At 49.9% G+C, this 23,339-nt stretch overlaps 2 protein-coding genes across 2 annotated transcripts in view; both read right to left on the reverse strand.

Moving 5' to 3' along the window:
• LOC123745203 (serine/arginine repetitive matrix protein 2) overlaps nt 1-21,965 on the reverse strand; it is a 213,202-nt gene extending 191,237 nt beyond the window's left edge. Inside the window, 1 exon segment of the mRNA XM_069300861.1 lies at nt 21,858-21,965. Coding sequence (XP_069156962.1) covers nt 21,858-21,915 — 58 coding nt within the window. The 5' untranslated portion in view covers nt 21,916-21,965.
• A 383-nt stretch (nt 21,966-22,348) lies between these two features.
• Nucleotides 22,349-22,774, reverse strand: LOC138350204 (spore coat protein SP96-like). The gene has a single exon (XM_069300552.1). It carries the CDS (start codon nt 22,772-22,774, stop codon nt 22,349-22,351), a length of 426 nt encoding a protein of 141 aa, XP_069156653.1.
• Between the last annotated feature and the right edge of the window lie 565 nt (nt 22,775-23,339).

Below are 23,339 nucleotides of genomic sequence, written 5' to 3' on the forward strand. Positions count from 1 at the left end.
TAATCCAAAAATATGCAGTCTGCCCACCCCTCTCTTTCTTGCCTGATTTTTGTTGCCTGGTCGTAGAATTCAATTAACCCTGTGAGGCAGGACCTGCCATCTCTGAACCCATGTTGATGCTGTGTTACAAAGTTTCTTCGCTCCAGTTGTTCCACTAGCTTTTTTCGCACAATCTTCTCCATCAACTTGCATGATATGCAGGTTAGGGACACGGGCCTGTAGTTCAGTGCCTCCTATCTATCCCCCTTGTATATCGGGACTATATTTGCCGTCTTGCAAATTTTTGGCAGTTCACCTGTTACCAGTGATTTCTTATACACCTTGGAGTGTGGCAGGCACAGTGCTTCTGCTCCTTCCTGTAGTATCCATGATGATATTCCATCCAGATATTCCTATCGCCTTTGTCACATCCAACTCTAACAAAAGCTTCCTTACATCCCCACTGGTAATCCAAAACTCTTCTAGTGGTGCCAGGTTAACTATTCCCTCTCTTATCTCTGGAACTTCTCCTTGCTCTAATGTGAAGACTTCCTGGAATTTCTTATTGAGTTCCTCGCACACTTCTTTGTAGTTTGTAGTGAATCTGTCTGCCCCTATCCTTAATTTCATTACCTGCTCCTTTACAGTTGTTTTTCTCCTGAAAAGCTCGTGGGCTCATCTTGTTGTATACCTGATTACCATATGCAATCCAGGCTTATAGGCTCTGTAAACAACCCCAGGCTTGTAGGCTCTGTAAACAACGCCAGGCCTGTAGACTCTGTAAACAACCCCCAGGCCTGTAGACTCTGTAAGCAGCACGAGGCTTGTAGACTCTGTAAACAACCCCCAGGCTTGTAGGCTGTGTAAGCAGCACCAGGCTTGTAGGCTGTGTAAGCAGCACCAAGCTTGTAGGCTGTGTAAGCAGCACCAGGCTTGTAGGCTCTGTAAACAACCCCAAGCTTGTAGGCTGTGTAAGCAGCACCAGGCTTGTAGGCTCTGTAAGCAGCACCAGGCTTGTAGGCTGTGTAAGCAGCACCAGGCTTGTAGGCTGTGTAAGCAGCACCAGGCTTGTAGGCTCTGTAAACAACCCCAAGCTTGTAGGCTGTGTAAGCAGCACCAGGCTTGTAGGCTGTGTAAGCAGCACCAGGCTTGTAGGCTCTGTAAGCAGCTCCAGGCTTGTAGGCTCCACCTGTAGCTCCACAGCCTCGTTGCCTGAAGCTCATTTTTGTGGGGTCCAAGTGTAGGCGTACATGTACTCACCTAGTTGAACTTTGCGAGGGTTGAGCTCTGCTCTTTCGGTCCCGCTTCTCAACTGTCAATCAATCAACTGTTACAAACTACTAACTAACTAGAGCCTAAAACGTTTAAGCATACATGTGTGGGCGTACACGTACTCATCTATTTGTACTCACATATTTGTGCTTGCGGGGGATTGAGCTTGTTACGTATCCCTAGTTGGATACTCACATTATTTCATATAAGACAAATTGTGGAAAGAAATTAAGTAGTTCATATGTACATGTGTATGTTCTTTGTAAAGTGGAGTAGGACTTGGCCACATTAGTTGGAGCAGGAGCGGGCTTGCTGTACTTCACATGTCTTATACCTGTATTAGTCTGGTCAGTTTGGGACCAAATAATTGTACCACTGGAGGAGTTGCCAGGTGTCACCTTTTAATATTCATATTATTATTATTTACATTTTAATAATCATGTTGTATTTTTAATTATGTCATTTACATGTTGCAATTATATTTTAGTTTTTATTCATATCTGTGTGAGAACGATTACTTTTCTCATTAATTAGTTTTATGTGAAAGTACTCGTTGAAATTGAAATTGAAATTGAAATTGAAATTGAAATAAGTTTATTGAGGTAAAATACACACAAAGGGATGAGGTAGCTCAAGCTATTCTCACCCCGTTCAGTACAACGTGTTAGTACATACATAGACACACATCACAAACAATAAACCTGTTACCAAACATTCTGAGAGATAAACATGTACATTTCCTCCTTCACAAGTGGTATGGTATCAGACGTACACAAATACTTTTATGACCTAGTTATACGGATAATTCAACAAAATATTACAGTCTTGGTGCAAAATTCTTATATCTCTCAAGAATATCATCAACCTTTCCTTTGTGACACATCCAGGCTATTTGCTCAGGAACAGTCCTTATCTCAGTGTTTCTATATACATTAATCAACGGACAATCAAGAACATAATGGGCAAGGGTGCGAGACCTTAACATACCACATAGTTTACACTTCGTGTCATTATCATGAACGCCTATCCCATATTCCCAGTAATATTTGTACCCAAGCCTGAGCCGCATGTACACAGAGTCACTCCAAGCATTTCTCCTTTTACCATAAGTGAAAAGGGTGTTTTGACTCACATACATGTAGTGTTGCATGGTTAGACTTCTCTCATACATTATCCCTCTCCTCTCCACTCTTGCCTGTGCCTGAATAGTTCTGATTTTTCTTCTTATTTGTCTCATTGTGAATTCACATTCAATGTCAATTTGTGGTTTTGATGTGGCACGTTTGGCCAAGTCATCCGCCACCTCGTTGAACACTATTCCAACATGAGATGGAATCCACATGAATTTCACACTATGACCTTTCAGCTGTATCTCAGTTATTCTTCTCTTACAATCCTCAACTATAGACATGAAGACTGGGTTTCGACTGTTTAAGGACTCCAGTGCTCCTCGGCTATCGACAAATACAAAAACATTTTTGTCGTCATGACGTACTTCCTCCAAACACGCCAGAATAGCCTGCAGTTCAGCTTGTGTGGATGATATATAATTACTAAGCCGGAGTTCAATTTTCCTGTCCACAGTCCCAAACTCCGTATATTCCCTTATTAGGACACCACACCCTGCCCTGCCATCCTCCGCCACCGACCCGTCGCAATATACATGTAAACTGTTGCCTCTTGGTAACCGGGATATCATGCTTCCATACATACACCGTAATTGTCCCGGTTCATGATGAATCTTTTTCACATTGAGGGGTACAATTTCGACGTCTATTTTCTGTACTTTCCAGGGAGCAGACATATTACCCTGTCGAGAGGGTACTCGTTTGTCATCCCCTGTCGTGATGGTGGGGGGGGGGGGGGGAGGGTGTGGCGGGGAGGAGCGTCGGGCAGACCTCAGTAGGAAGGAGACACTCAGTCGGGCAACATCGCGTTACGATAAGTCTGTGATTCTTATTTTATTTCGTTAGTGTATATTAATTATCTGGTGAGACTATATATATTTCCATGTGTTTATAGCCATTTGCTTATATTGTGATATTGAAGTGAATAAATTTTTGTATTAATTAGAACCTGCATATATTTATTTGATATTATAAATATAATTTTTATGTACATGTTTCTATATCCTATTCTTGTGATATTCTTATGTTTGTGCTAGCTTAAGGGACACTCTAGTGTATCGTGTTTATAAACAGTGACTTACCCTAGACTATGCTTATCACTTTCCCCTGATATACGAGTAAGTAACAGAGCTCTGGCTCTTTGGTCCCGCCTCTCAACCGTCAATCAACTGGTGTACAGATTCCTGAGCCTACTGGGCTCTATCATATCTACACTTGAAACTGTGTATGGAGTCAGCCTCCACCACATCACTTCCTAATGCATTCCATTTGTCAACCACTCTGACACTGAAAAAAGTTCTTTCTAATATCTCTGTGGCTCATTTGGGCACTCAGTTTCCACCTGTGTCCCCTTGTGCTTGTGCCCCTTGTGTTAAATAACCTGTCTTTATCTACCTTATCAATTCCTTTGAGAATCTTGAATGTGGTAATGATGTCTCCCCTAACTCTTCTGTGTTCCAGCGACGTGAGGTTTAATTCCCGTAGTCTCTCATCGTAGCTCATACCTCTCAGCTCGGGTACTAGTCTGGTGGCAAACCTTTGAACCTTTTCCAGTTTAGTCTTATCCTTGACTAGATATGGACTCCATACTGAGGCTATATAATCCAGGATCGGCCTGACATATGTGGTATACAAAGTTCTGAATGATTCCTTACCCAAGTTTCTGAATGCCGTTCTTATGTTAGCCAACCTGCCATATGCCGCTGATGTTATCCTCTTGATATGGGCTTCAGGGGACAGGTCTGGAGTGATATCAACCCCCAGGTCTTTCTCTCTTTCAGACTCTTGAAGAATTTCATCTCCCAAATGATACCTTGTATCTGACCTCCTGCTTCCTACACCTATCTTCATTACATTACATTTACTTGGGTTAAACTTGGATCAACCATTTGTTCGACCATTCCTTCAGTTTGTCTAGGTCTTCTTGAAGCCTCAAGCAGTCCTCCTCTACCTTAATTCTTCTCATAATTTTGGCATCGTCAGCAAACATTGAGAGAAATGAATCTGTAACCTCCGGGAGATCATTTACGTATATCAGAAACAGGATAAGACCGAGTACAAAGCCCTGTGGGACTCCACTGGTGACTTCACGCCAGACTGAGGTCTCACCCCACACTTTAACTCTCTGCTTCCTATTGATTAGGTACTCCCTTATCCACTGGAGTGCCCTACCAGTTACTCCTGCCTGTCTCTCCAGCTTATGTACCAGCTTCTTGTGGGGAACCGTGCCAAAGGCTTTCCGACAATCCACGAAAATGCAATCCGCCCAGCCTTCTCTTTCTTGCTTAATCTTTGTCACCTGGTCATAGAATTCTATCAAGCCTGTAAGGCAAGATTTACCCTCCCTGAACCCATGTTGATGGGTTGTCACGAAGTCTCTTCTCTCCAGATGCGTTACTAGGTTTCTTCTCACGATCATCTCCATCACCTTGCATGGTATACAAGTCAAGGACACTGGCCTGTAGTTCAGTGCCTCTTGCCTGTCGCCCTTTTTGTATATTGGGACCACATTCGCCGTCTTCCATATTTCTGGTAGGTCTCCCGTCTCCAGTGACCTATGTGATAGTGATAGTGACTCCCGTCTCCAGTGATACACTATGGAGAGTGGCTAGCAAAGTGCCTCTGCACTCTTTCTGTACCCATGGTCTGATCCCGTCTGGACCAACAGCCTTTCTCACATCCAGATCCAACAGGTGTCTCTTGACCTCATCTCTCGAAATTTCGAACCCTTCCAAGGTTGCCTATTTACCGCCACCGCTCCTAGCACAGTGACCTCACCTTGTTTTATTGTGAAGACCTCCTGGAACCTCTTGTTGAGTTCTTCACACACACCTCTGTCATTCTCTGTATACCTGTCCTCGCCTGTTCTAAGTTTCATTACCTGTTCTTTCACTGTTGTTTTCCTCCTGATGTGACTCTGGAGTAGCTTTGGTTCGATCTTGACTTTGTTTGCTATATCTTTTTCATAATCTTTCTCTGCTTCTCTTCTCACCCCTAACATACTCATTACTGGTTCTCGGATATCTCTCTCTGCTTTCTGGTGTTCTGTTATTCCAGAAGTTCCTCCACGCCTTTTTGTTCAGTTCCTTTGCTTCCATACATGCCCTATTATACCATGGATTCTTCTTTTGCTTCAATGATTTTTCCTTTTGGGCCGGGATAACCTTGTTTACTGCCTCCTGATACTTTTGGGTGACATAGTCCATCATATCTTGTACAGACTTAGCTCTGAGGTCTGTGTCCCAAGGTATTTCCCTCAGGAAGCTTCTCATCTCCTCATAATTCCCCTTCGGTATGCCAGCCTTTTGTTTCCTAGTTCTTTTTTTGGGGAGATAATTCCTAGCTCAACCAGGTACTCAAAGATCAATACACTGTGATCATTCATCCCCAAGGGTGCTTTCATCTTAACTTCCCTTATATCCCACTCATTTAGGGTAAATATCAGATCGAACATGGCTGGTTCATCTTCTCCTCTCATTCTTCTCGGTCACTTGATGTGCTGGCTTAGAAAGCTTTTTGTTGCCACGTCCAGCAGCTTAGCTCTCCACGTATCTGGTCCTCCATGTGGGTCTCTGTTCTCCCAATCTATCTTCCAGTGGTTGAAGTCTCCCATGATTAGTAGTCCAGATCCATTCCTGCTAGCAACAGAAGCTGCTCTTTCTATTATGTTAATGGTGGCCATGTTGTTTCTATCATATTCCTGTCTGGGTCTTCTGTCATTTGGTGGTGGATTATATATGACTACGACTATAATTTTTTTCCCTCCATTTGTTACAGTACCTGCTATGTAGTCACTGAAACCTTCACAGCCCTGAATATCCATCTCCTCAAAATCCCAGCCTTTTCTTACCAGCAGAGCTACATCACCATACCTCCTTTTCCTTATCTCTTTTTCCTCACAACATAATAGTCCTGTGGAAACACTTCATTTGTTATGTTTCTCGTCAGTTTCGTTTCTGTGAGTGCTATTATGTCTGGGTTTTCTTTTAGCACCCATTCTCCTGACCTCATGTGTGGGCATACACGTGTAGGTATACATGTGTGGGTGTTATTGTGAACCCTCCCACCCTCCAGGTAGCCTAATGAGGGAGGTCTGCCTTGTGAGAGTTATTCCACATGCCTGACTAGATTTAGGATTCAGGGGAAAGAATTAAACTGACAACCAGACCATCACCAGAGAAATCTTAACAAATAACACAGAAATTATCGACAGATACAATGATAACAGGAGACTCAACATCAGCGAGACCCTACACGTCAAAAAGTCAACACCAGCAATCAACAGCCAATTAACACATAATTACATTCTACCCACTTCAAGAGCCCTAACCAACACAGAAGCAAGAAGAGAAAACATGCAATGTACCCATTGATTCGTGTTTTGAATTTTCTTTATCCATTCATTTGTGTTACCTCACCCAAAACATTTGTGTCCTATCACCTCACCCAAAACATTTGTGTCCTATCACCTCACCCAAAAACAAATATAAGCATGAAACAGAGTGTAAAAATGTCTTTGAAAATGTAAGAAGTGTCTTGTGAAACGCTTCTAGGCATCAGACCATAAATAAAGTGTGAAAATGAACTTTGGAGAGTTAATTTTTCAACTACCCTCGACAGTGAAGAAAAAATATAAAAAATATTGAAAAGATTCGTGTTACAATGATTAACCTTACCCTTTCGGTCATATTATGCAACATATGTTTACAAAAAAAGACTGCTACCAATATATATATATATATATATATATATATATATATATATATATATATATATATATATATATATATATATATATATATATATATATATAACTGAAAACTCACACCCCAGAAGTGACTCGAACCCATACTGCCAGGAGCAATGCAAATGGTGTACAGGGCACCTCATCCACTCGACCATCATGACCGGAAAAAAGCTGATGATAGCCGAGGCTATCTTCCCATCAGCCTGCCGGCACTCTGATGGTAATCTTGGGCATAGTATTTTATCAAATCACCTCATTTGATGATTTCTGTGTTGTCTGTGTGCCCCAAAGAACTCAGTATATAGGCAAGACAACAACATCTCTTTCCAGGCGATTAACAATGCATAAGCAACAGGGCTCCATAAAGGAACATATAATCTCTTCCCACAACCAGACCATCACCAGAGAAGTCTTAACAGACAACACAGAAATCATCGATAGATACAGCGATAGCCGGCGGCTTGACATCTGCGATGCACTACACATCAAAAAGTCAACACCAGCAATCAACAGCCAATTAATGCACAACTATATTCTACCCACTTCAAGACTCCGTACCAATATAGAAGCATCAAGAGGAAGTATAGGTCAATAGGCCCTTTGCAGTTACTTCCATTCTTCCCTTTCACTTATCCAATTTATATCCCTTGAACCTTGTTCTGTCTTGCGTTGGTCAAAAGTTTGTTCACCTCATCCAAAACTGTTTCAACATATCACCTCACCCAAATGCGAGTATATAAGACAAGATGTTTAGCGTTAGAATTAGTAAAACTCTGTTAAATGTCTTCAGGTTACAAGTTGTGTGTGTGTACACTAAAGTCTTTAAAAATGTAATAAGTTATTACGAAACGCGTTCTAGCGTCGCGTCAGACTAGAAATAAAAATGAATTTTGGAGAATTGATTTTTCAATTACCATCGACAGTAAAAAGAAACATAAGAAATATTAAGAAAATTCGTGTTAGAATTATTAATCTAACTTTTTCGGTCATATTTAACAACATATGTTTACAAGAAAGACTGCTACCAAAATATACTAATATATATATATATATATATATATATATATATATATATATATATATATATATATATATATATATATATATATATGATGAGTTGTTACATTCTTGTACAGCCACTAACACCCATAGCGTTTTGGGCAGGTCATAATTAATCCTAATTTTTCCCCGGAATACGACCCGCCAAATTGTTTAACAACCAGGTACCCATTCACTGCTGGGTGAGCAGAGGCTACAGTTAAGGATTGGCGCCTAGTAAATCCTTCCCGGCCAGGATACGAACCATGGTAACAGCGACCAACACCCTCGGGATTTAGAAGATTTAGAAGCCTTCTAAATCCATGCTGCCCATATTTGGCAAAGTTTATCCTTTGTAAGTGTTCAATTACTCTTAATCTGTTTACTTTTGTCATCACTTTAAATGAAATACCTGTCATTATAACTGGTATGTAATTTAGTGCCTCCTGTTTGGCCCCTTTAGCTGTAATATTGAGACTATGTTAGCTTTTCCCAACATTTTGGGAGATTTCTACTTAAGTGTTTTATTGAAAACTTTAGTTAGTGATAAAATGTCTCTGCAGCCTCCTTCAATAGCCTTAGTCATATTATGTCTGGTGATGTTGATTTTGTTGCATCTAATTCCTCCAGGTGCTGCTTAAGTAACTATCATGTCACCCATTGTTTCCTGTGGCGTCTTGCCTCTTAACTCTGGTCTCCATCCTTGTTCTTAAGCAAACAATTCCTGGAGTTTTTTGTTGAGTTCATCACGTGTGACGAATTGTCACGTTTTCTGTGAGAATGTCACCTTGCCTCTTCAAGCTGATCCCGAAGGACTCTATTGTTTACCCCCCCACCCCCCACCCCCCCGTCATATGGCTACAGAACAGCTCGGGTAGGTTCTTAACTATTGCAGCAATGTCGTTTTCCAACTATTTCTCAGTTTTCCTCCTGACTCACGCGTATTTATTTCAGACTCTGTAGTGTATCTCTAGCGGCCTCTGCTCTTGGTTCATTGTACTCTTCTCCTGCTTATCCAGATCTCTGCCCCTTGCTTCCCTGCACCTCGTACAGATGTTGACCGTCCTGCTTGTGAGGCACCAACACCTCACACGCATCTATACATTTCCCGCAAATTAATTCCGTCATCACATGTGTTGCTTTAGCTTCCAGTTCTCTCCCCCGTTAGCGGGCACTCACTCTCTCACCGCAACCCATCCTCCGAATTGACAGTACGATTTAATACTAAGTGTAATAAGTACACTTTCTTACTGTCATAAACAGTGCATAATAGTACTTATGGGGCTGTTACATTTACCAAACTCCCTCCGACAATTTAATTCTCCTCGTTTTCTGTTAAGACTATTCAGTTTTCAGGTAAACTCAAATATTCACAATATATTTGACATTACGATTTAATACTAAGTGAAAATAAGTACAATTCCTAACTGCTATGAATAGTACATAATTGCACTTATTTGTCTTCTTACATTTACCACCCCATTTTTGGAGGACGGGCTGCTCACCTTGATGTAGAGCTCTATCACTGATCTCTTCTTCCTCAACGCTTTTCTTGGGTGGTAGGAGGGAGGGTGTTGGTGGTGGGAGGGTGGTGGTGGGAGGGTGGTGGTGGTGGGAGGGTGGTGGTGGTTGGGTGGTGGTGGGAGGGTGGTGGTGGTTGAGTGGTGGGAGGGTGGTGGTGGTTGGGTGGTGGTGGGAGGGTGGTGGTGGTGGGAGGGTGGTGGTGGGAGGGTGTTGGTGGTGGGAGGGTGTTGGTGGTGGGAGGGTGGTGGTGGGAGGGTGGTGGTGGTGGGAGGGTGGTGGTGGTTGGGTGGTGGTGGGAGGGTGGTGGTGGTTGAGTGGTGGGAGGGTGGTGGTGGTTGGGTGGTGGGAGGGTGGTGGTGGTTGGGTGGTGGGAGGGTGTTGGTGGTTGGGTGGTGGTGGTGGGAGGGTGGTGGTGGTTGGGTGGTGGTGGGAGGGTGGTGGTGGTGGGAGGGTGGTGGTGGGAGGGTGTTGGTGGTGGGAGGGTGTTGGTGGTGGGAGGGTGGTGGTGGGAGGGTGGTGGTGGTGGGAGGGTGGTGGTGGTTGGGTGGTGGTGGGAGGGTGGTGGTGGTTGAGTGGTGGGAGGGTGGTGGTGGTGGGAGGGTGGTGGTGGGAGGGTGGTGGTGGTGGGAGGGTGGTGGTGGTTGGGTGGTGGTGGGAGGGTGGTGGTGGTTGAGTGGTGGGAGGGTGGTGGTGGTTGGGTGGTGGGAGGGTGGTGGTGGTTGGGTGGTGGGAGGGTGGTGGTGGTTGGGTGGTGGGAGGGTGTTGGTGGTTGGGTGGTGGGAGGGTGGTGGTGGTTGGGTGGTGGGAGGGTGGTAGTGGGAGGGTGGTGGTGGTGGGAGAATGGTGGGAGGATGGTGGGTGGTGGTGGGAGGGTGGTGGTGGTGGTGGGAGGGTGGTGGTGGTGGTGGTGGGAGAATGGTGGGAGGATGGTGGGTGGTGGTGGGAGGGTGGTGGTGGTGGTGGGAGGGTGGTGGGTGGGTGGCGTTGGGTTGAGTAAGACCTGACCTGAGACGTCCGTCTTGATCACATTCACCAACCAACCCAAGTGCCACTGTCCACCAGACAACCATAATATTCCCAAACATAGGTGAGGGGTGGAGGTCAGGTTAGGGTGTGGGGGGAGGGGAGCAGGGCAGGGTGTGGGGGGGGGGGGGAGCAGGACAGGGTGTGTGGGGGGAGGGTGTAAGGGTGTACATGCCCCACCACGGTGACTCACCCACCTGAGGCACACTGGAGCCGGGCACTCTCCCGTCCTGTGCCAGCCTGCACCACACTACTGTCCAGCCTGCACCACACTACTGTCCCAGCCTGCACCACACTACTGTCCCAGCCTGCACCACACTACTGTCCCAGCCTGCACCACACTACTGTCCCAGCCTACACCACACTACTGCCCCAGCCTGCACCACACTACTGTCCCAGCCTGCACCATACTACTGTCCCAGCCTGCACCACACTACTGCCCCAGCCTGCACCACACTACTGTCCCAGCCTGCACCACACTACTGCCCCAGCCTGCGCCATACTACTGCCCCAGCCTGCGCCACACTACTGCCCCAGCCTGCGCCACACTACTGCCCCAGCCTGTGCCACACTACTGTCCCAGCCTGCACCACACTACTGCCCCAGCCTGTGCCACACTACTGCCCCAGCCTGCACCACACTACTGCCCCAGCCTGCGCCACACTACTGTCCCAGCCTGCACCACACTACTGCCCCAGCCTGCGCCACACTACTGTCCCAGCCTGCACCACACTACTGCCCCAGCCTGCGCCACACTACTGTCCCAGCCTGCGCCACACTGTAACACTGTAAAAAGTGTTTGGTTTAGTTGTATTTAATACATACATAGAGTACATGAGTCACAGACAGGGATTTGAGAAGGCGCCAAGTTGTCGGCCGGAGTTTCACACCTCTAAGAGTTAATGACCACCAAGTGACCTGAGGTCAGATCATGCGAATTTCACCTTACTTCTACTAATCTTATAATTGGAGCCTGGTAGCCTTCAACATGCCGACGTTTAAGAAGTGGCTTGGTAGAGTGCCTGTGGCTATCTACTTGTGGGCGGAGTTAGTTACTAGGTTCCCCAATATATACCCTGAGAGCGATCGATTCGAGAGCATTAACAGAGGAGCCAGCAAAGCAGAGAAGACGGCCTAGCAGGGAGGCTGTCGGCCAGCAGGGCGGGACAGTCTCGGTCCACTACAGACCCCCCCCCCTCTCAATCCAGCTATAGGCAGACCCTTGGAGAGTTGAACATTAAGGTGACTTGGTCGTGTTTTACAAGAGTTGTGTGATGATCAGGGGCAAGTCAGTTGTAGTGTTCTCAGATTCTTGGAGGATGACTCACTTTACATATATATATCTTGAACATTGCTTAATTAATTAAATTATGATACTTAGTATGTGAAATATAATTGAAATAATTCGTTGAATTGGCTTTCACTGTGTTCCCTAGAGTTTTGAGTTGAGGTGAGAAAGCCTCTGTGATTACTGGTTTCATGATTTAATGAATACATGATAAAGATGGGACATACTAATAATGACCTTGATAACATCTTTTGAGAATATTGTAATACAGACAAGTTCCATTCCTTGTCTTGTATTTAATGATCATGAATGGATGGTGGCAGCATTTCGTCTTCTACTATCTACTCTTCTACTTCTACTATCTACTCTTCTACTTCTACTTATCTACACCTCTTCCTCCACCCCTCTCTAAACTCTCACTTTCAACTAATGACCTTCCTCGCCCCTCCCACCTCCCTACCTCTCACCCCAAACCCTCACTAATTACTTCACTATTCATTTCTTTCCTTTCGTTTTCTCTTATACGTTTGTGGCAGTGAAATGTATTCTAGAGTTCTCTCTGGAGTTTCGGGTAACTGATCGAGTTACGGCGCCTTGTAGTCGTGGCACCTAGGTAGTCAAATACCTAGGTTACAAGGTGTTGAACGAGAGAGGTTGCCGAAGGAATTCTGGGAGTGCTCTAGAATAGTTGGCTAACTGGGGACGGGATAACGGACTAGAGAGAGCCGTTTCCCTTACAACACTACTGTCCCAGCCTGCATCACACTACTGTCCCAGCCTGCGCCACACTACTGTCCCAGCCTGCATCACACTACTGTCCCAGCCTGCGCCACACTACTGTCCCAGCCTGCATCACACTACTGCCCCAGCCTGCACCACACTACTGTCCCAGCCTGCATCACACTACTGTCCCAGCCTGCGCCACACTACTGTCCCAGCCTGCATCACACTACTGTCCCAGCCTGTGCCACACTACTGTCCCAGCCTGCATCACACTACTGTCCCAGCCTGCACCACACTACTGTCCCAGCCTGCACCACACTACTGTCCCAGCCTGCACCACACTACTGTCCCAGCCTGCACCACACCTACTGTCCCACCCTGCACCACACTACTGTCCCAGCCTGCATCACACTACTGTCCCAGCCTGCACCACACTACTGTCCCAGCCTGCACCACAGTACTGCTCCAGCCTGCACCACACTACTGTCCCAGCCTGCACCACACTACTGCACCAGCCTGCACCACACTACTGTCCCAGCCTGCACCACAGTACTGCTCCAGCCTGCACGACACTACTGTCCCCAGCCTGCACCACACTACTGTTCCAGCCTGCACCACAGTACTGCCCCAGCCTGCACCACAGTACTGCCCCAGCCTGCACCACAGTACTGCACCAGCCTGCACCACACTACTTCCCCAGCCTACACCACACTACTGCCCCAGCCTGCACCACAGTACTGCACCAGCCTGCACCACACTACTGCCCCAGCCTGCACCACACTACTGCACCAGCCTGCAACCACACTACTGTCCCAGCCTGCACCACACTACTGTCCCAGCCTGCACCACACTACTGTCCCAGCCTGCACCACGCTACTGCACCAGCCTGCACCACAGTACTGCTCCAGCCTGCACCACACTACTGTCCCAGCCTGCACCACACTACTGTCCCAGCCTGCACCACACTACTGTCCCAGCCTGCGCCACACTACTGCCCCAGCCTGCACCACGCTACTGCACCAGCCTGCACCACACTACTGCCCCAGCCTGCACCACACTACTGTCCCAGCCTGCACCACACTACTGTCCCAGCCTGCACCACAGTACTGCTCCAGCCTGCACCACACTACTGTCCCAGCCTGCACCACGCTACTGCACCAGCCTGCACCACACTACTGTCCCAGCCTGCACCACAGTACTGCTCCAGCCTGCACGACACTACTGTCCCAGCCTGCACCACACTACTGTCCCAGCCTGCACCACAGTACTGTCCCAGCCTGCACCACACTAATGTCCCAGCCTGCACCACACTACTGTCCCAGCCTGCACCACACTACTGTCCCAGCCTGCACCACACTACTGTCCCAGCCTGCACCACAGTACTGTCCCAGCCTGAAACACAGTACTGCTCCAGCCTGCACGACACTACTGGCCCAGCCTGCACCACACTACTGTCCCAGCCTGCACCACACTACTGTCCAGCCTGCACCACAGTACTGCTCCAGCCTGCACGACACTACTGGCCCAGCCTGCACCACACTACTGTCCCAGCCTGCACCACACTACTGTCCCAGCCTGCACCACAGTACTGCCCAGCCTGCACCACAGTACTGCACCAGCCTGCACCACACTACTGCCCCAGCCTGCACCACACTACTGTCCCAGCCTGCACCACATTACTGTCCCAGCCTGCACCACACTACTGTCCCAGCCTGCACCACACTACTGTCCCACCCTGCACCACACTACTGTCCCAGCCTGCACCACAGTACTGCTCCAGCCTGCACGACACTACTGGCCCAGCCTGCACGACACTACTGGCCCAGCCTGCACCACACTACTGTCCCAGCCTGCACCACACTACTGCCCCAGCCTGCACCACAGTACTGCTCCAGCCTGCACGACACTACTGGCCCAGCCTGCACCACACTACTGTCCCAGCCTGCACCACACTACTGCCCCAGCCTGCACCACAGTACTGCTCCAGCCTGCACGACACTACTGGCCCAGCCTGCACCACACTACTGCACCAGCCTGCACCACACTTACTGCACCAGCCTGCACCACACTACTGCCCCAGCCTGCACCACACTACTGCACCAGCCTGCACCACACTACTGCACCAGCCTGCACCACACTACTGCACCAGCCTGCACCACACTACTGCCCCAGCCTGCACCACACTACTGCCCCAGCCTGCACCACACTACTGCACCAGCCTGCACCACACTACTGCACCAGCCTGCACCACACTACTGCACCAGCCTGCACCACACTACTGTCCCAGCCTGCACCACACTACTGTCCCAGCCTGCACCACACTACTGCACCAGCCTGCACCACACTACTGCCCCAGCCTGCACCACACTACTGCCCCAGCCTGCACCACACTACTGCACCAGCCTGCACCACACTACTGCCCCAGCCTGCACCACACTACTGCACCAGCCTGCACCACACTACTGCACCAGCCTGCACCACACTACTGCACCAGCCTGCACGACACTACTGCACCAGCCTGCACCACACTACTGTCCCAGCCTGCACCACACTACTGTCCCAGCCTGCACCACACTACTGCACCAGCCTGCACCACACTACTGCCCCAGCCTGCACCACACTACTGCACCAGCCTGCACCACACTACTGCACCAGCCTGCACCACACTACTGCACCAGCCCTGCACCACACTACTGCACCAGCCTGCACACACTACTGCACCAGCCTGCACCACACTACTGTCCCAGCCGTGCACCACACTACTGTCCCCAGCCTGCACCACACTACTGCACCAGCCTGCACCACACTACTGCCCCAGCCTGCACCACACTACTGCACCAGCCTGCACCACACTACTGTCCCAGCCTGCACCACACTACTGCCCCAGCCTGCACCACAGTACTGGCTCCAGCCTGCACCACACTACTGCACAGCTGCACCACACTACTGCCCAGCCTGCACCACACTACTGCACCAGCCTGCACCACACTACTGCACCAGCCTGCACCACTACTGCACCAGCTGCACCCCTACTGCACCAGCCTGCACCACACTACTGCACCAGCCTGCACCACACTACTGCCCCAGCCTGCACCACACTACTGCACCAGCCTGCACCACACTACTGCCCCAGCCTGCACCACACTACTGTCCCAGCCTGCACCACACTACTGCCCCAGCCTGCACACACTACGGCCCCAGCCTGCACCAAACTACTGCCCAGCCTGCACCACACTACTGCACCAGCCTGCACCACACTACTGCACCAGCCTGCACCACACTACTGCACCAGCCTGCACCACACTACTGCACCAGCCTGCACCACACTACTGCCCCAGCCTGCACACACTACGTCCCAGCCTGCACCACACTACTGCCCCAGCCTGCACCACACTACTGCACCAGTCCTGCACCACACTACTGCCCCAGCCTGCACCACACTACTGTCCCAGCCTGCACCACACTACTGCCCCAGCCTGCACCACACTACTGCCCCAGCCTGCACCACACTACTGCACAGCCTGCACCACACTACTGCACCAGCCTGCACCACACTACTGCACCAGCCTGCACCACACTAATGCAACCAGCCTGCACCACACTACTGCCCCAGCCTGCACCACACTACTGCCCAGCCTGCACCACACTACTGCCCCAGCCTGCACCACACTACTGCACCAGCCTGCACCACACTACTGCCCCAGCCTGCACCACACTACTGTCCAGCCTGCACCACACTACTGCCCCAGCCTGCACCACACTACTGCCCCAGCCTGCACCACACTACTGCACCAGCCTGCACCACACTACTGCACCAGCCTGCACCACACTACTGCACCAGCCTGCACCACACTACTGCACCAGCCTGCACCACACTACTGCCCAGCCTGCACCACACTACTGCCCAGCCTGCACCACACTACTGCCCCAGCCTGCACCACACTACTGCACCAGCCTGCACCACACTACTGCCCCAGCCTGCACCACACTACTGTCCCAGCCTGCACCACACTACTGCCCCAGCCTGCACCACACTACTGCCCCAGCCTGCACCACACTACTGCCAGCCTGCACCACACTACTGCCAGCCTGCACCACACTACTGCACCAGCCTGCACCACACTACTGCACCAGCCTGCACCACACTACTGCCCCAGCCTGCACCACACTACTGCCCCAGCCTGCACCACACTACTGCCCCAGCCTGCACCACACTACTGCACCAGCCTGCACCACACTACTGCCCCAGCCTGCACCACACTACTGCCAGCCTGCACCACACTACTGCCCCAGCCTGCACCACACTACTGCCCCAGCCTGCACCACACTACTGCACCAGCCTGCACCACACTACTGCACCAGCCTGCACCACACTACTGCACCAGCCTGCACCACACTACTGCACCAGCCTGCACCACACTACTGCCCAGCCTGCACCACACTACTGCACCAGCCTGCACCACACTACTGCACCAGCCTGCACCACACTACTGCCCCAGCCTGCACCACACTACTGCACCAGCCTGCACCACACTACTGCCCAGCCTGCACCACACTACTGCACCAGCCTGCACCACACTACTGCCCAGCCTGCACCACACTACTGCCCAGCCTGCACCACACTACTGCACCAGCCTGCACCACACTACTGCACCAGCCTGCACCACACTACTGCACCAGCCTGCACCACACTACTGCACCAGCCTGCACCACACTACTGCACCAGCCTCCATGCCACCTGGCTCACAGATGGCTCCACCAGCTCTCCATGCCACCTGGCTCACAGATGGCTCCACCAGCCTCTCCATGCCACCTGGCTCACAGATGGCTCCACCAGCCTCTCCATGCCACCTGGCTCACAGATGGCTCCACCAGCCTCTCCATGCCACCTGGCTCACAGATGGCTCCACCAGCCTCTCCATGCCACCTGGCTCACAGATGGCTCCACCTCCACCTTGTACAATATGTCACCTCTACATAAATAAAAGGTAAACGCTTGTTTGTTAAAATTCGCTAATCCCAAAAAGTTCTTCACAAATTGCTTTCAAATTTTCACACAACGTTTCATTCGCATCCGAGCGGAGTTTTATATACATATTATATACATATTATATACATGTCTCTTCTGTAACGGAGAAAAAACATGTTTTTTTTTGGACAACTGTGTTTTTCATGTGTTGTTCATGTGAAGGAAGTCTTCAAAACCACTTTACCGATTGCTTTGACATTTTTCCACAACGTTGCATTCGAATACCTACTATATACATGCCTCACCTGTGACAGGAAAAAACATGTTTTTTATAAAGAGCGCCATCTGTTGAACGTAAGAGCAACACACGCTGAAATCACCGGAAGTTCATCGCCGATGGCTTTGAAATTTTGACACAACGTTCCATTCAAATACGCGCGTTTGTTTTATATACCTACCATATAGATGTGTTACGGTATTGACACCGTCGCTGGAGTATGGTGTGGCGATTTCAGCGCCATCTATGGGTCTGCACTCCAACTCCTCAGTATTGGGTGCTACGCAGATAACACCATCTGTTGGTGGTGGCAGATAATGCCATCTGTTGGTGGTGGCAGATAACGCCATCTGTTGGTGGTGGCAGATAACGCCATCTGTTGGTGGTGGCAGATAACGCCATCTGTTGGTGGTGGCAGATAACGCCATCTGTTGGTGGTGGCAGATAACGCCATCTGTTGGTGGTGGCAGATAACGCCATCTGTTGGTGGTGGCAGATAACGCCATCTGTTGGTGACAGATAACGCCATCTGTTGGTGGTGGCAGATAATGCCATCTGTTGGTGGTGGCAGATAATGCCATCTGTTGGTGGTGACAGATAACGCCATCTGTTGGTGGTGGCAGATAATGCCATCTGTTGGAGGTGGCAGATAGCGCCATCTGTTGGTGGTGGCAGATAACGCCATCTGTTGGTGGTGGCAGATAGCGCCATCTGTTGGTGGTGGCAGATAACGCCATCTGTTGGAGGTGGCAGATAACGCCATCTGTTGGTGGTGGCAGATAACGCCATCTGTTGGTGGTGGCAGATAACGCCATCTGTTGGTGGTGGCAGATAACGCCATCTGTTGGTGGTGGCAGATAACGCCATCTGTTGGTGGTGGCAGATAACGCCATCTGTTAGTGGTGGCAGATAACGCCATCTGTTAGTGGTGGCAGATAACGCCATCTGTTGGTGGTGGCAGATAACGCCATCTGTTAGTGGTGGCAGATAACGCCATCTGTTAGTGGTGGCAGATAACGCCATCTGTTGGTGGTGGCAGATAACGCCATCTATTGGTGGTGGCAGATAACGCCATCTGTTGGTGGTGGCAGATAACGCCATCTGTTGGTGGTGGCAGATAACGCCATCTGTTAGTGGTGGCAGATAACGCCATCTGTTAGTGGTGGCAGATAACGCCATCTGTTGGTGGTGGCAGATAACGCCATCTGTTGGTGGTGGCAGATAACGCCATCTGTTGGTGGTGGTAGATAACGCCATCTGTTGGTGGTGGCAGATAACGCCATCTGTTGGTGGTGGCAGATAACGCCATCTGTTGGTGGTGGCAGATAACGCCATCTGTTGGTGGTGGCAGATAACGCCATCTGTTAGTGGTGGCAGATAACGCCATCTGTTAGTGGTGGCAGATAACGCCATCTGTTGGTGGTGGCAGATAACGCCATCTGTTAGTGGTGGCAGATAACGCCATCTGTTAGTGGTGGCAGATAACGCCATCTGTTGGTGGTGGCAGATAACGCCATCTATTGGTGGTGGCAGATAACGCCATCTGTTGGTGGTGGCAGATAACGCCATCTGTTGGTGGTGGCAGATAACGCCATCTGTTAGTGGTGGCAGATAACGCCATCTGTTAGTGGTGGCAGATAACGCCATCTGTTGGTGGTGGCAGATAACGCCATCTGTTGGTGGTGGCAGATAACGCCATCTGTTGGTGGTGGTAGATAACGCCATCTGTTGGTGGTGGCAGATAACGCCATCTGTTGGTGGTGGCAGATTACGCCATCTGTTGGTGGTGGCAGATAACGCCATCTGTTGGTGGTGGTAGATAACGCCATCTGTTGGTGGTGGCAGATAACGCCATCTGTTGGTGGTGGCAGATAACGCCATCTGTTGGAGGTGGCAGATAACGCCATCTGTTGGTGGTGGCAGATAACGCCATCTGTTGGAGGTGGCAGATAACGCCATCTGTTGGTGGTGGCAGATAACGCCATCTGTTGGTGGTGGCAGATAACGCCATCTATTGGTGGTGGCAGATAACGCCATCTGTTGGTGGTGGCAGATAACGCCATCTGTTGGTGGTGGCAGATAACGCCATCTGTTGGTGGTGGCAGATAACGCCATCTGTTGGCGGTGGCAGATAACGCCATCTGTTGGCGGTGGCAGATAACGCCATCTGTTGGTGGTGGCAGATAACGCCATCTGTTGGCGGTGGCGGGTATTGGTGAAAGGCTCCCATTTCCTGCCTCAGTTAGAAGAGGAGGTCGATGATGATGACGTCTGGTGGGTGACGTATCATGACCTCTGGTGGGTGGCGTATCATGACCTCTGGTGGGTGACGTATCATGACCTGTGGTGGGTGGCGTATCATGACCTGTGGTGGGTGGCGTATCATGACCTCTGGTGGGTGACGTATCGACATCAACGCCATCTAGGTTGTGGCTACAATTTACAATGTCAGTTCCCCGGTGGAAGGATGTTATCCTAGGGTCACCCAGTATACTGTCTGTCTAGCTAATGACGTTTTATGTTCACAGAGGTGATGTAAGGAGGCGATTGCGTCGAAGAGGGCAGTTCACCTTGGGCAGTCAAGAACTCTTGATTTGGTCCTGTGAGAGGACAAAGTGGCCGCCGTCGGTCATAGCAGTGTGTTAGCTGCTGGTTTATACAGTGTTGGATGGGCCGTCATACCCGGGATTGGTCAGGAAGAGTTACGTGACGACAGTGGTGCGTCTGTTGAGAAGTTCTGCCAGCGAGCTGCTAGAGACTTCTGCCAGGGTGTTAGCTACTCCTGTATGTGATTGTTTTAGACCCCTGTCAGCGTGTGGCTCAAGCCCTCAAGTATTGACACATTGGGACGATACGGTGTGTGTGGACTGGCCCATGTTGAAGTAGAGGTTATAATAGCAAGAACCTGGTTACTGGCCCAAATTGGCCATAACAGGATGTCACACGTGTGACATAAAATCATGCTTTTTTTTTTTTAAACGGCGCCATCTGTTGCACATAATAGCAACACACACGCTATACTAAATATGTTATGATTTCACTTCAGTGTTTCAGATTGCATTGATAAATTGAATTTTCGTAGATTTCGATTTTTTTTCATTTTGATTTAATTATTTTGTGTGACATTGTGTTGGAATTGAGCTGTGTTGTTTACCATAGTTTAGTTTTATTTATTATAGTTTATTTTTTATTTTTCCATTGTTTTTCCATTTCGATTCTTAACTGTTTTCTTATTTCAATGATGGAACATCAGATCATTTGATGTTCCCAATTTTCTGAGGGAACCATCAGATTATTTGGGAATGTATCGGACGAGGGAGTGGGGAATGGTGGGGAGGACGGGAGTGGGAGATGATGGGGAGGACGGGAGTGGGAGATGATGGGGAGGACGGGAGTGGGAGATGATGGGGAGGACGGGAGTGGGAGATGATGGGGAGGACAAGGGGTAATGGGAGGGGGAATTGTAGGGAGGATGTGGGAGATGGGGGAGGACGAGGGGATGGTGAAGTCTGGAATGGTTAGGAGGACGAGGGGATGGTGGGGGAGGACAAAGGGACAGGGAAGGGGAGAATTGTGGGGAGGGTGAGGGGATAGGGGAGTGAGGAATGGTTTTGAGGACGAGGGGACGGGGGAGTGGGGAATGGTAGGGAGGACTGGGCGACAGGGAAAGGTTGCTGAGCCACAGCAACGCGTGGCCAGGTACAGCTAGTAACTAAAAAAAAAAAAAAAAAAAAAAGTGGAGACCATGTGTGGTGATCCCAGAGGCTGAAGTGGTGACCCTCCCAGCGGGGCTGGTGGCCGGCTGCTGGTCAGTATCTCCTGCCTCCCTAGACATGTTAACTGAGGGAGGGAGAGGTGAGGGGGGGGGGGAGAAGACACTATTGACCCACCTGGTGGAAGCTCCGGGGGTGGTGGGTGGAGGGCCATCGTCTCCACCACCGCCATCATCACCAACACTAGTCCTCCCCCTGTGGTGTGCTGGGGCCCACGTCTACACCACCACCTGTGAGAGAACACACATTAGGGCACACACCAGTGTTCAGTTATACACCAGTGCTCAGTTACACACCAGTGCTCAGTCACACACCAGTGCTCAGTTATACACCAGTGTTCAGTCACACGCCAGTGTTCAGTCACACACCAGTGTTCAGTCACACACCAGTGTTCAGTCACACACCAGTGTTCAGTCACACACCAGTGTTCAGTCACACACCAGTGTTCAGTCACACACCAGTGTTCAGTCACACACCAGTGTTCAGTCACACACCAGTGTTCAGTCACACACCAGTGTTCAGTCACACACCAGTGTTCAGTCACACACCAGTGCTCAGTCACACACCAGTGTTCAGTTACACACCAGTGCTCAGTCACACACCTGTGCTCAGTCATACACCACACAGCAATTGTTTAAACTCTGAGCAACGGCATCAGTCGTGGTGGCAGCCGTGGTGGCAGCCGTGGTGGCAGCCATGATGGCAGCCGTGGTGGCAGCCGTGGTGGCAGCCGTGGTGGCAGCCGTGCTGGCAGCCATGATGGCAGCCGTGGTGGCAGCCGTGGTGGCAGCCATGATGGCAGCCATGATGGCAGCCATGGTGGCAGTCGTGGTGGCAGCCATGGTGGCAGCCGTGGTGGCAGCCATGGTGGCAGCCATGGTGGCAGTCGTGGTGGCAGCCATGGTGGCAGTCGTGGTGGCAGCCATGGTGGCAGCCGTGGTGGCAGCCATGGTGGCAGCCATGATGGCAGCCATGGTGGCAGTCGTGGTGGCAGCCATGATGGCAGCCGTGGTGGCAGCCGTGGTGGCAGCCATGATGGCAGCCGTGATGGCAGCCGTGGGTGGTGGAGTCAGCAGCCAATAAAGAGTAACATGGTGTAAACGATGTATTGTGAGGTGATGGGGTGTGAGGGATGGAGGCACCTATTGTGAGGGTCGCAGCCTCTCCTCCCTCACCTCCCCCCCTCCCTCATATCTCACACCCCCGGCCTTATAATCCCGCCACATTATAACTCATACCCGCCTCCTCCTGCCCTCATACACAACAAAATCATAAAAGGACACACAAATGCAGATGGATCCTCTAACAAAGCAGTTGATATGAAGGGGAAAATAAAGGAATAAATGTAAATAACACATAGAGGAAGGCGGCTTAACACTGCCTGTACACAGAGAGACAAAAAACAAGTAGAGAATACAGTGACTAAACAGACTACACCATAGGGGTGAAAATAGGAGAGGCAAGAGTGGCAGAGATCACCCACAACTGTGGTTATATAAGACAGTCTAGCCTGGAGCAGGACACCAGCAGGTATATGAAACACATCAACTTAAAACAAGGGGGACGTGTTCAGTATAAGGCTGGGACAGAACAAGGGGA

This window comes from Procambarus clarkii, chromosome 44, assembly GCF_040958095.1.
Source record: "Procambarus clarkii isolate CNS0578487 chromosome 44, FALCON_Pclarkii_2.0, whole genome shotgun sequence".
In the NCBI taxonomy this organism is placed as follows: domain Eukaryota; kingdom Metazoa; phylum Arthropoda; class Malacostraca; order Decapoda; family Cambaridae; genus Procambarus; species Procambarus clarkii.

Bases quoted from the DNA above. Each gene is read 5' to 3' on its own strand.
- LOC138350204 (XM_069300552.1), bottom strand. From the start codon at position 22,774: ATGGCTGCCACCACGGCTGCCACCACGGCTGCCATCATGGCTGCCACC.